The 14,272-nt window shown below is 36.4% G+C and overlaps 1 protein-coding gene across 5 annotated transcripts; it reads right to left on the bottom strand.

The window, feature by feature from the left end:
- Positions 1–880: 880 nt before the first annotated feature.
- On the bottom strand, positions 881–13,649 carry LOC109046117 (trimethyllysine dioxygenase, mitochondrial). 5 transcript variants are annotated; one of them, XM_042748108.1, is made up of 8 exons: positions 13,448–13,649; positions 13,130–13,292; positions 12,052–12,228; positions 7,044–7,323; positions 5,349–5,468; positions 3,618–3,854; positions 2,424–2,562; positions 881–2,084 (listed from the first exon to the last, which is right to left on the bottom strand). In XM_042748108.1, the coding sequence occupies exons 2-8, from the start codon at positions 13,284–13,286 to the stop codon at positions 1,953–1,955; spliced, it is 1,242 nt and encodes a 413-aa protein (XP_042604042.1). In that variant the 5' UTR covers positions 13,287–13,292; positions 13,448–13,649; the 3' UTR covers positions 881–1,952. The 5 variants fall into 5 exon arrangements, with proteins under 5 accessions (XP_042604042.1, XP_042604041.1, XP_042604040.1 ...); XM_042748107.1 differs by having other exon boundaries at positions 13,428–13,649; XM_042748106.1 differs by having other exon boundaries at positions 13,396–13,649.
- Positions 13,650–14,272: the final 623 nt, after the last annotated feature.

Raw genomic sequence — 14,272 nt, forward strand, 5'->3', positions numbered from 1 at the left:
TTTCAGATGAAAGTAAATTTAGCATTTCATTTGGAAATCAAGGTCTGGCGCACTGGAGAGGCACAGAATCCAAAGTCCAGTGTGAAGTTTCTGAAGTCAGTGATGATTTGGGTGCCGTGACATCTGCTGGTGTTGGTCCATTGTGTTTTATCAAGTTCAAAGTCAGTGCAGCCATCTAGCAGGAGATTTTGGAGCACTTTATGCTTCCATCTGCTGACAAGCTTCATGGAGATGCTGATTTCATTTTCCAGCAGGACTTAAGCACCTGCCCACAGTGCCAAAACTCTTCCAAGTGGTTTGCTGACCCTGATATTCCTGTGCTTGATTGGCTAGCCAGCTCACCTGACCTGAACCTCACAGAGAATCTATGGGGTATTGTGAAGAGGAAGATAAGTAACATCTGACAGACAATACAGAGGAGCTGAAGGCTGCTATCAAAGCAACCTGGGCTTCAGTAACACCTCAGCAGTGCCTTCATGCCACGCCGCATTGAAGCAGTAATTCCTGCAAAAGGAGCCCCAACCAAGTATTGAGTGCATAATTAAACCTACTTTGGAGATCTTGAACTTTTCTGTTTTGTACATTTTTTTTTTTTGATTGATCTTTGAGAAAATATTCAAATTTTTTGAGATACTGAATTTTTTATTTTCCTAAGCTCTAAGTCGTAGAAATCAGAATTAAAACAAATAGCACTTGAAATATTTCAGTTTGTGTGCAATGAATCTAGAATATAAGAGAGTTTGCTTTTTTGAATTAAATTACAAAAAATAAAGAACTTTTCCATGATATTCAAATTTTTTTTAGATGTACCTGTACATTGTGTAGTCAGTGTAAACTAAAATATAATCAGAAAGTGGTAAGACGTCAACAAGACAAAAAATGCAAGGAGATTAATTTATTTTCTAGAGGTAACATTGGTATTTTTGTGCGTACATTCATTTGAGATCATTTTATATAGGATACAGGATGTTAAAATGCTACAGATAAAAAAAAAAAAAAAAAAAACTCGCAAAGATTAATGCAATACAGCATATACATTTAAACTCTGTGAGATCTTTCCCATATCGCTCTTAAGTCACAAACCCATAGAAATACCCAGCATTGACAACCGTTTAAAGGAACAGTTCACAGTATCAGCTTAATTCGAGACAATTGTTATTGTGAACAATAAACGGACACAAAAACAACAACTTTTAGTCTTTGTCATGCATGATCCTCACAACATGCATGTGTCACACGAGCTGGACCAATGCCGACATTTGTAGATAAAAAGTATATAATTCTTTATTCTTTTCTAAAATTGTCTGATCATTGGAGAGGACTTTTGTTTGTCAGCTAGGGTCATGTGGATTAGTTTGAATCTGCCTAGATACGGATTTGGTCCGTTGAAAATGGTCTACAATGAGCACCATTCACTTGCATTAGATGATGAAAAATCCTGTCATGTTTTACTCTAAAACTTGAATTTCTCTTCAGCTGAAGTAAATAATCAGGACACTATCATGTTTGTGTGAACTATTTCCACGATTCAAACATCATTCTGCAAAACAAAGGATCTTCTGATTTAATCTTTTAGTCTGTCTGCGTGAACCAAACCTTAAAATCAGACATTATAGCATAACCGTTTTTAAAATAAGTGCCTTTTCACTTCATATTCTCTTGAGGTAATGCATGTCCTGACCATTTCTAAAAAAAAAACAACAAAATAAAAATAATTTAAATTAAAGTCTATTACTACATCTGTTTTTCTGTGGAAAGAAATCGTTATGGATCAAAAGATGCATCGTCTACAACAAACTCATTTAATCTCAAAAAATCATAAAATCATTCAAACAAAGAGCCGAGTTGATTAGTAATACTAAAATAATACTGTTATGATCCTCTGCTGTCCTAACGCTGGAGAAATCAAGGTGTTTTTGGTAAATGATGTTTGGATAGTTAGCATTATGCGCTCAGGCCTGGAGACCGAGAGAGCGAGCTGTGTTCAGCACATCGTCACGCGTCAGATAACATCCGCACAGCTGCCGCAGGCCGGTGAACGACTCTCTGCCATGCAGAACACGCCAGTTATCAATGAACAGGACCTTGGAGAAAACAACAGTAGGTATGTTTACATGCACTGATTTTCAGCAACATGAAAAAATCCAATCTGATTCTGAAAGTTCGGTTTAGATGCAGCATGAACTATCCAATCTGATTCACATGCACGTGATGAACATTTGTACAGTTATACTAAAAGATCAGAAAACACAAGGCATGTAGTATATTGTGAACAACAGGATTATCTGCAAAGTTTTGTGTTTATCTCTCATAATGTCAAATGCAAAAAAATAAAGGCTTTATTTCTTTATGGTTTGTTATGCTCTTTTTATAAATGATAAAATAGGACCCAGGCATGTTTTTAGTGGAGATGTTCTGCATACCTTCCCTGGTTTGAGTTTGACCCACAGCTCATTGTCTGGTCTCCTGAGTTCAGCGGTGAGCTGCCTGTGAGCCGTGTACCAGCGCCGCACCACATCATGAGGGACTGTGTTGATAACAGAACGGTCGTAGTTATTATACCTGCAAAACAAGAAAACACAACTCAAACAAAACTGGACGAAATGCAGCAGAACCTTTAAGTTTATTAATATCATTAAGGAAATTAATTTCCTTTAATAACTTAGCCCTCATTGCATTCAGTTCAGTTATAACCTTCCAATACAGGAAACAACTTTGAAAATGGATTTAAACTATCAAAATGCACTTGTTTTTTTTTCAGATTTCTAATTTTTAAAGAAGAGATGTAAACTAACCATATAAACTAAATTCTTACACCTCGGGTCAGTTTTGACCCGGATCAAATACAGATTTTGTGTGTGTGTGTGTGTGTATTGCACCTATTAGTTAGGTTAGTCTAAACTTACTAATATAAAATGCATTTAGCCTCTTTCTCTTATCTCACACACACTTTTAGGAATGAATTGTGTTGGTAAATCTAAATATGCACCCACAGAGACACCATAAACAGACAAAATATGTAACTGACATAACAAACTACATCTAAAGAACTACAGTTTAAAGGGTGCATGGCAGAAGTAATAAAATAAAATAAAATGTGACCATGGACCACAAAACCAGTCATAAGGGTCAATTTTTCAAAATTGAGATTTATACATCATCTGAAAGCTGAATAAACAATCTTTTCATTGATGTGTGGTTTGTTAGGAGGACAATATTTGTCTGAGATACAACTATTTGAAAATCTGGAATCTGAGGGAGCAAAAAAATCTAAATATTGAGAAAATCATCTTTAAAGTTGTTCAAATGAAGTTCTTAGCAATGCATATTACTAATCAAAAATTAAGTTTTAATATATGTACAGTAATACATTTACAAAACATCTTCATGGAACATGATCTTTACTAAATATCCTAATGATTTTTGGCATAAAATAAAAATCTATAATTTTGACACATACAATGTATTTTTGGCTATTGCTACAAATATACCCCAGAGACTTAAGACTGCTTATGTGCTCCAGGGTCACAAATAGGACTGTTTTGGTGCAAAAAACATTATGTTATAAGGGAAAATGAATGACACGATCCCTTAGTTTTCACCCGCAGGTCTCTTACCGAATCATGTACACCTCGTTGTTCCACGGATAGACGTTGATCACGGGGCCGATGCCGATCATGTGGTTGCGATGCTCACTCAGGTTCTCCACATACTCGTGTTTGATGGGCACATGTGAAAGCAGCTCAAAGTTCTCGGGCGTTCGCTGGAGGACTGCGTCAGCGGCGTGGAAAGCGTCCACCAGCAGAGTTCTGCCCCCCGTTCCTTCATGTCTCAGACAGTGAAACACCTGGATGCTTATGAGGCAAAACAAGATATTAAAATCAGCATGTGAGCAGGACGTGGACCATATTCACCATTAAATAATATAACAAATAATCAATCGTTTTATTTTCGATTCGTTTACAAAAATCAAACACATAAACAATTAATGACAAGAAACAATGCACAAAAATACACAAAACTATACCAATCAGAATAAGCTCAAAAATACGTTTTTGAGACAAGATGTAAAAATTGTCTACGTATATCAAGAGGTAAAGTATTCCAAAGACTCAGAGCCGTAAAACCATAAAGCTCTACATCCCGTGACAGTCAAACGAAGTACAGATGGTACAACTAAAGTCACAGAAGCAGAAGATCTGAGAGATCGGGTGAATAACAGTTTGTGGTCATGTTTGCAATTTGTTGCTAATGGCGCAGAAATGCTTTTTTTATTCGACAGAATGATGCATCCCTAATGTCATAGTATACACTACTATACCAGTTTCCCAGTTGAGGACAAATGATGTCAAAACACATGTTAGCTTTAGAACAGAATTTCATAAATTTCTCCACAGGCAAATTTTGCTTGCAAAATATAAAATCAGCATAGTAAGCTGTCTTTTTGGCAATGGGTGCAAATATGAAGAGCGCCCCACAAAGGCACAATGTAGTAACTCCACCTTGATTTTTGTAATCCACCTTCAAAGCCTTACAGCCAAGGACAGCTGAGTGCATGAAGTGTCCTACACACCACACTTGATTGTTTCGGTTGAATAAGTGCATCATCTGGGTCCTTAGAAGTGTTTGCTCTTGTTGGAGATTTCATTGTGAACACCACTCACACTATTTCAACTATGAAACGGCGTAGAATAGTGCAGAAGTAATTTGCAGTTTACTGTTGGGCTCCTCTTTTGGCTTCACCTCTGCTCGAACTGAAATCTGACTGATTTATAGTATATATGCACTTCAGAGATCGGCCGATATTTTTTGTCTTGCATCCAAGATCAATACCAATTTTTTTTGTTAAGTGTCTTCTAACCACTATGCAAATTACATTTTTCAGTTTGTTTTTATTTCTACTTCTTGACATGATAACTAAATAATAGGTACCAACAATTAATAACTGTGTCTTTTACAATCATAACAATACTTGTTATGTGCTGCAGGTCTAATATTTCCTGCAACATTTCACTGAGTATCTGTTTGCCTGTTACAAGTTTAAGACAAACATTAAACTAACAGTGTTGTTGGGTTTTCATCTTTTAGAGAATGGTATTGACTTATAAATGAGGTGAAAAATGTGGACATCATTTAAAAATAAATACAAATCTGTCAGATCCCCTAACGTGTTTTCTAAGGTTACTCCTGTGGTCATTAGTTGATTAAAGCTCTTATAATAGAACAGAGAGGATGTGAATTTGACTCCCTGCCGACTGACTAAGCATGCACTACGGAAACTTGATCTGACAGACCGACATTTGGCCTTTCGTGGCTAATTGAAGCCTAACTTTGATTTTCCCGTTTACCCGCAGGGTTCTTGAAAGTATGACGTGTCGGTGTGGCGGTCCAGGGCCAGCTTTGTGTAGGCTGTATCTCCACGAGAAAAATCTGAAGTGAAGTTCCACATCCGCCCATACATGGTCTCCCTGGAAACAAAGAATTGCTTGATTTTAATTAGGAAAAATTTTTCATTTTTCATTTTTCACTTCATTTTCAAAATCAATCATTAAAATCTCCGGAAAAAAAGGAATGACATGGTTCTCCCCATGGTTACACTGAAACAAGCGCTGCACGGCATGCATGTCACAAGAACTTAAGATAACTCAATGATTTTAATACTTATAAAAGTTTATGGTGATGCAGATAGCAGACAATAAACTTGGTGCACGGCATATGTGTGTGCGCAAAAGTCTGAAGGCATAAATGTTTTAATTTTAATTTCATTTATCATATCACATTCATTTTTCTTGACTATCAAGCAGCCCGTGAGAGCTGCCAAAAGTACTTAAGTCGATACTTCAGTTTTGAAATTGTATACAATACCAGCCTCAAACACTGTACATATTTTAGTGAGTGTGAGAAGAGCGTCTAAGGTTTCTATTTACAGCATGTTTTTGCAGCGTTGAGCTTTGTAGCCAATCACAGACATGTTTTTTGTGACATGTGACCAGCGATGGCCAGTCAGAGGCTTCTAAATCAGAATCCTCTCAATATACCAGAGTTTGTTCAGAGTTCTGCACACTTGCAAATTGTTTCACCATAACAAAGTATAAAAACAATATAAATAAGAGGTTCGCTTCAATCTACAGTAAACAGAGTTTTTTTGATTATAACGGGAGTTTAGATTCAGTCACTGATTATAAAGCAAGTGCTCATCATTTGAATAAAAGTTTTGTTTTCTTTCATGCTGATAAGTACACATAGCAAAGTTTCTATACTGAAATACAGTACCAAATTTGTGATGTTTGACATTGTAATAACCATAAAAACAGATGGGACGAAAAAAAAAATCTTGCAATTTAAGTGCAAAAGAGCTGCCACTTGTTCGGTTACCTGTAATGTGTTTCTTTGTTTTTAATTTTATTACTAATTTATAATTTGATCTTTTTAATGCAATGTGTACTTATTTTAACAATATTTGAAGGCTACATGTTAATGTATGATTTACTTACTAATTAACAGAATAATTAAGCAAATTACACTTATTTAATGTTTTAGGTTCACTGTATTTTATGTAAAATCATTTTCTGTTTTTAACTGTTTTAAATTCATTTTAAATAAGTCAATTTTTAAATAATTTCCAAAGTTTTAAAATTGCTTGTTTTATTTTTATTATTATTTTTCTTCATGATTATTTTACTCTCTTTTATGTAAAGCACTTTGAGTTACCATTGTGTACAAAATGTGCTATATAAATAAACTTGCCTTGCCTAGGTTAGGTTTGGTTTTGTTCCCGTGCCATGTGTTCCCTGACCTAGTTTCCTAATGTGTGACAGTTTAACCCTAACCCTAACCCAGACATAATTAAAATGCATCATAAAACCAGCATATGTGGCTTATACCAATATTCTTAGTTGTTTGTGGTTTTACAAAAGTAAAAAAAAGTTTGGATGACATGAAGCCAAGTAAATGATGACAAACAATCTATAATATTAAACGATCAAAACAGGTTTGAATGATTTAATTGACTTATTTCAGAGGCGTTACACACTAGCCCTGACCTGATGAGGCTCACTCTTTGGGTCGCTGTTTCAGTAGCTTCCAGGGTTGGTGGGACGCCTTCGACGAAGGCAATTCCGTAAAGCAGGAAGTTGTTGAGGAAGTTCTTCAGCTCCTCGTCGCAGCTCATGAACTTGTCCCAGCTGGCAGAAGGCACCTGAGCGCTGGAGTAGATATCTGCGCTCCACAGGATCCGAGGTTGCATGGCACTTCGCTTCTGGCCCTCGTAGCTGTTCTGGGCCAGCCATGTTAGATTGTACCGTGTGATGTGACCATCTGGCCCTGGAGGTGATCACAAACGCCGTGGAAAGGACTTCATTAGGAGATACAGTATAAATCCTGAAACCCTAAAAATGCTGATTTAAACCGCTTTAGAGCACCAAAATACACATGTGTGCACAGATGAACTTCCATTGAATCGGACTCAAGAATGTAAAGCCAAATTGATAACGTTCGGTCTTTTAAGATGGATTTTAAGACATGTAGGACTGCAAAATATAGAGTGAAAGATGTTTCACTATCTGCGTCTCTCTCTAGGGATGGACTTTTAAACTGTAAAATAATCATTATTCTTTCAACGTAATCATTTACACGTTGTCTTACTAACATAGTGAAAACTGAATCGTGTCATTTATTCCATGAACTTGTATTCCTCATACCAGGTAATATTTACCATATGTGCTTTGATTGTAAGCTCCTCTTATTCTCTTCTCCTCAGTCTGACCATGGTTTTTCATAGACAGGTTTTTCTTGTCTTACTGGGGGGCTTTAAAGAGATAGTTCATTCTAAACTCATGTTGTTTCAAACCTGTATGACTTTCGTTCTTCTGCAGAACACCACTGAAGATACAGTACACTGAAGAACATTTCTCAATATTTCTTACACAACAACATTTGGATCATTTTTGGGTGAACTATACCTTGCAGAGGAGGGAGTGTGTTTTTTCTAGATTTCTTTAAGTGAACAGTCTTTACATCATTTTAACTTATTATAAAAAAACTTTGCATGAGTTTAAATAAGTGGCAGCTTATAATAACCCACATAAATAAGCAGAGAAATCTAAACATATATCTCACCTGATGCTGATAATAAAATCGCCAGTCTTAAAACTCCTGTGATTTGGCTCTCAAATATTTAAATTTTTATAATATATATATAAACATTCATTGTATTTAGACCAAAAACAGTAAGCCTTTTGCGCTACAATTTTTTTTTTTTTTTTTACAGAGGTTAGATGAGAAAAGCACAAGACTTGGCAGAGTCAGACTGTATTAAAATCTCAAAGTACACAAATGTCCTCTGGGAGAACTAGTCCTGTCCAAATAGGGCTTTAGAATTTAAAGAATGATTTTCTGAAAAGCTGCTTTTTAAACAATTTGTTAAAAGTGCTATACAAATAAATACGGTAACACTTCAGGGAGCAATTCTCACTATTAACTAGTTGCTTATTAGCATGCATATTACTAGCATAATGGCTGTTTATTAGTACTTATAAAGCACATATTAATGTTTCATTCTGCATGATCATATTTTAGATCTCTTCATCCACCCCATACCTAAACTAATAACTACCATACTAACTATTAATAATCAGCAAATTAAGAGTTTATAGAGGCAAAAGTCATAGAAATAGTACTATTACTATTTCTATAAAATTGGTCGCTAAACTAAAGTGTGACTACAAAAATTAAAATGTTTAATGCAACAGAAAAAGTTTTTCTTTGGTATAATGTGAAATGAATCGTGCACAGAAATATTAAAAGTAGGGCTGCATAATTAATTGAATTTCTAATCGCGATTACAATTATGGATGCCACAATTACATAATCATTAAAAGAGGCAATTAATCGTTCAAAGTCCACTTATGTTATTCTGCATACTTATGTTTTTTTTCTTTCTACATGTTATCTTAAAGGTTTTTAATTTTAGTTTTAGTATAACATTATAATACCATTCATATTTTTGCTTTTCTATAATTTAAAGAAGAAACCAATCCGAGGCTTAATACTATAGAAAAGCAGTGTTTTCAGCTTGTTTATTTTCATATAAAAATACAGCATGCAGTTGCATCAAACAATGGTATAAACATTGTTTGGTCGGTGTAAACTGTGATAATAGTAATTAATAATCGCAATTACAATTTCAAGGGAATAATCGACAATTATGATTTTTATCATAATTGTGCAGCCCTAATTAAAAGGTTTTAAGAAAGTAAACTGGGCCCATTTTGATTTCATATCAACTTAAAAAAAGGGAAATTGCAATACTGATAAAAAGCTAATGTTAACACCTCTTCACACCAAATATTTCACAAGTCATCTTCACACAGATCTTCAACAGATCACTGGAGCTGTGTGAAGTCCCTTCATGCTTCAAACGCTCCACCATCATCCCCATCCCAAAGAAATCCAAAATTACAGGACTAAATGACTACAGGCCTGTGGCTCTAACGTCTGTGGCCATGAAGTCATTTGAAAAACTGGTGCTGGCCCACCTGAAGGACATTACTGGACCTTTACTGGATCCTCTTCAGTTTGCCTACAGAGCAAACAGGTCTGTGGACGATGCAGTAAACATTGGACTGCATTATGTTCTGCAACACCTAGACAGACCAGGGACTTATGTGAGAATCCTGTTTGTGGACTTCAGCTCGGCCTTTAACACGATCATCCCAAACCTCCTCCTGCCCAAACTAACTCAGCTGTCCGTGCCCACCTCCGTCTGTCAGTGGATCAACAGCTTCCTGACAGACAGGCAGCAGCTAGTGAGGCTGGGAAAATACACATCCAGCACCCGTACAATCAGCACTGGAGCTCCCCAGGGCTGTGTTCTCTCCCCAATGCTCTTCTCCCTGTACACTAACGATTGCACATCTAAGGACCCCTCTGTCAAGCTCCTGAAGTTTGCAGACGACACCACACTCATCGGCCTCATTCAGGACGGTGACGCGTCTGCTTACAGACAAGAGGTTAAAGAGCTGGCTGTCTGGTGTACTCTCAACAACCTGGAGCTTAACACGCTCAAAACAGTGGAGATGATTGTGGACTTCAGGAGAAACACCCCTGCTCTCCCCCCACTCACCATCATGAACAGCACTGTGACGACAGTGGAGTCATTCAGGTTCCTGGGCACTACAATCTCTCAGGACCTGAAGTGCGACATTCACATTGACTCCATTGTGAAAAAGGCCCAGCAGAGTTTGTACTTCCTTCGCCAGCTGAGGAAGTTTAACCTGCAACAGGAGCTGCTGAAACAGTTCTACTCCGCCATCATTGAATCCGTCCTCTGCACTTCAGTAACTGTCTGGTTCAGCTCAGCTTCTAAATCTGACCTCAGAAGACTACAGAGGGTAGTCCGGACTGCTGAGAGAATCACTGGTACAACCCTCCCGTCTATACAAGAACTGTACTTATCCAGAGTGAGCAAAGGACTGGCAAAATCACTCTGGACCCCTCACATCCAGCACACTCCCTGTTTGAACTGTTGCCATCTGGTCGACGCTACAGAGCACTGAGCACCAGAACGACCAGACACAGGAACAGTTTCTTCCCTCAGGCAATCCATCTAATGAACACTCGATAATAACTGTGGAACACATTACACTATTTATATTTACAGACACATACACTTATTATCTAACACACATACCTAGTGTACACTTAAATTATTATTTTTTTGCACATAATATACCTGTACATACATAACTGCTCGTAATATATCTGCCATACAATTGTCAATTTGTATATTGTCATTCCTTACCTATTGATTTGTATTTTTTGTATTTTTTATTCTTTTATTGTGTGTTTTATGTTCTGTCGCTGTCATTCTGTTGCACTGCGGAGCTTCTGTCACGAAAACAAATTCCTCGTATGTGTAAACATACCTGGCAATAAAGCTCATTCTGATTCTGATTCTGATTCTGATTCTGAAGTTAATTGTGGGCCAAAGTCACACAGACACAAAAGTCACGAGAAAGGGAGGAATGCTGTTACTATATAACTGACTGTTACAATAAAGTAATGCTGCCTGAAAAGTGAATCTCACCGGTGTCTGCTGAGTTTCGTAAGAGTCAAAGGTTTGTCTGTCTTTCTCACAGAGGTGTATCTTTACTTAAGAAAGAGATATCCATCTTTGTTTGGGAAGAGCGTTAAACTTATCTTAACACACTGGGACCACAATCTCTGAGGAGAGGACTGAAACATGAAGAAGTCGGCTTATCTTCCAATGCCAACATTAAGCAATCTTGCAGAAAACTGTGAACGCTATGTAAAGGTGACATGTTAGGTGATTCTGAATCAGTTTTAAAAGGATGTTTACCAGGAAATGAGGAATAAATGAATGTGAGCCAACCAATCAGACGAGTCTTACGAGAATTAAAAATTGCATGACTGTCGATCTCATCTAAAAAGAGTCAGTCATCCAAAAGATGAAACCTGATGGTGCATCTGACTCCAAACGCTGCATATGTTCACTGCAAAAAAGTAAACATTGCATATCAAAGAAAGAACAAAATTACAGTCACTGATGCCTCTCAAAGAATGACAGACCATTTTATAATGGTTACTTTACTAAAATGATCACATGTACAGCCTCCAGAGGGTGCTTCCTTACTGTTTTCAACAACAGCTCATAGTTATCATGCATATCAAGCTGCAAAAACAACAACAAACATGGCACTAATCCATATTTGTCAGTAAAGACCTGGAGAAAATGAATCAGAATTTTGGCATTAGATTACGATCATCAGTGCATAATAACTAAATTTTAACCTGTTCCCTGCAGAAAGCTATCCTACAACGTTTGAGCTGCTGTTAGAAATATATAGTCACGGAAATAGAGACAAAATAACTAAATAACGACTACAGCCCACTTTTTTTGTTTTTGTGTTGTTTTTGAGAAATAACGGCAGAATGTTCCTTTACTTTGGTAAACTGGTTTCCCCGGCACATAGTTAGTGGTACTCTTGAATGATCTGCAGTTGAACTGGATCAAGCTGGTTCTGCACTTACATGTGAGGAAGAGGGTGTTCTCATCCACTCTGCTCTTTGAAGGCCTGATGTTCAGATCAATGCTGGCAGTGTCCAGGTTTCGCTGGTGTGTTTTTGAGTTGTAGCATGAAGCCGAGCGGCAGTGATCTCTCAGCCACACGTAGTCAAAGTGCATTACAAGACCCCCGTAGCTGAGCTCTGCAGAAATACATGAATTCAGTAGACTTCATTTACTTTTATTACGGCATGCAATTTAATATAAGTGTGCAATGATGCGCATATATCAGTAAGTAAAGTGGATATAGAAGTGATAGGCTGATTAAACAACCATTTTAGTGAATTGCGAATAAATAGAGTGTAAAATAAAATAATCGTGCTATCATGAATTGCATTACATCAATCGACTTTATAGTTCTCAAGATATGATCCAGTGTTGTTTTAGCGCCATCAAATAGTTTGTGTTAACATTTTGAATTAAGTTTTATTTTAATATTTTCTGCTTTCATTTAAATTTAAAAGTTTTAGTCGTTTTGTCATTTTTATAAGCTTTCGTTGTTTTTAAATGTCTATACAGTTTCTATTCGTTTGGATTTCAGTTTTAGTTATTTTAGTATGTCAAGTGAAACTAAATGAATAAGAAATGTTACCTTGTTAACTAGCTATGATAAAAGTTTTTTATTTATTTTTATATATTTACATACTGATTAAAAAACACATAATAAATACATAAATAAATGTATAGCCTGAATGCACTGTAAGTTGCTTTGGATAAAAGCGTCTGCTAAATGCATGCATATATATATATATATACATATATATATATATATATATATATATATATATATATATATACATATATATATATAATATTCTATTTCAATTCACATTCATTTTATTTCAAAAAGATGTTTTTGTTTTTTACCATTTTAGTTAACTAGAATAACCCTGGTTTGATCATTGTCTCTATCTATAATTATTTGGTTGAGAATGAGATATAAAATGATCCTTGGCAGTTCTACACATTCAAAGCTCTGCCTATAATAACATGTAAATATTAATCTGTTTGGAATGCAGCTGTCTGGGAATGCATGTCTCTCACCCAGACAGTCAGGCAGCAGCTGATAGTTGCATGAAGATGAATGGGCTGCAGTGTGCTGTTGTAATCTCGTGCTCTGAGAACTGGCTCCCAAACACTCCAAACCTTGTTTCAAGTGCACATATCCACTCAGTCTGGTCAACAATCTTATCAAAGCCATGGTGACCTGCAAAGAGAGAAGCACCCGTGCACATAACGCATTAATCACCGACACATGCAGCCAAGATAGCCTCACGCTGGATAACACTCAGATAGTAACAATGTAATACAGTGTATCAGTGTCTGCATGCATGTTACTTGCTGCGCACACTCGACTCTCACGCGAGATGGATCCGGAACTTCAAGCTCGCGCGTGCGGTGGTGACAATCGTGAAACTTCGGTGAACCTCAATTTACGACTTTAACGTTTCTTATATACTCGTTTGCATTAATCATTAAACTTGAACTTCATCCCCGCCCTTGTGTCCGTGAGGTGTCCACGCAAGCGCTCAAATCCGCCGATTCTACTATGTTGAAGACTTGCTACTTAATATTCATGAGCCAGTGCTGTGCCATTGGAGGTTACCGAGCAACGTTCGCATCACGTAATTAATATTAACAAGTCTTCACCAAAGCCTTCAGCAGAAGGTTACCACGCAATATCACATCGGATTTATTCATATTAATAAGCAAAGCCAAGCCTTTACCATAGTAGGATTTTCCGATTTTTTTTTTTTTTTCATTAAAAAAATATTTTCCGGGTTTAAAAGCTTATTGAACGCCATTTACTTTACACTATCGACATTAAAACAATATTTATTTTATAACATTAACATTTTATACATTTTCATAGCACTTCAAAAATACTTGTACAGTAATAATCATCCGTAAATAAATGTAAATAAAAGCCACTTTCACATTTCTTCCTTTCAACTTACTAGTATGTTACTAGTTATTTTATTAGCTTGTTAAGCATAGGCCTGTTTGTTCATTAAATACTAGTACTTTTACATTTTTTGGTAGATAGTGGACTAGAAAGCACTGGGTCTTTTCTTAATGACAAATAAAATTAAATATTAAGAATAAAATATCCCGAACTCAACAGCTGGGTACTAGTAATATTTCCAGAAAACTTTAATACCATATAATATACTATAAAATAAAAAT

This window comes from Cyprinus carpio, chromosome B21 (genome assembly GCF_018340385.1).
Source record: "Cyprinus carpio isolate SPL01 chromosome B21, ASM1834038v1, whole genome shotgun sequence".
Taxonomy (NCBI): domain Eukaryota; kingdom Metazoa; phylum Chordata; class Actinopteri; order Cypriniformes; family Cyprinidae; genus Cyprinus; species Cyprinus carpio.

What these genes read in the sequence shown, in the direction of transcription:
- LOC109046117 (XM_042748108.1), bottom strand. Translation starts at nt 13,286, where the DNA reads ATGGCTTTGATAAGATTGTTGACCAGACTGAGTGGATATGTGCACTTG. An exon ending in TACTTTCAAGAACCCTGCGG is followed by an intron (nt 3,855 to 5,348) that starts GTAAACGGGAAA and finishes TTGCCTCATAAG; the next exon opens with CATCCAGGTGTTTCACTGTC. An exon ending in TCAAACTCAAACCAGGGAAG is followed by an intron (nt 2,085 to 2,423) that starts GTATGCAGAACA and finishes GTTTTCTCCAAG; the next exon opens with GTCCTGTTCATTGATAACTG.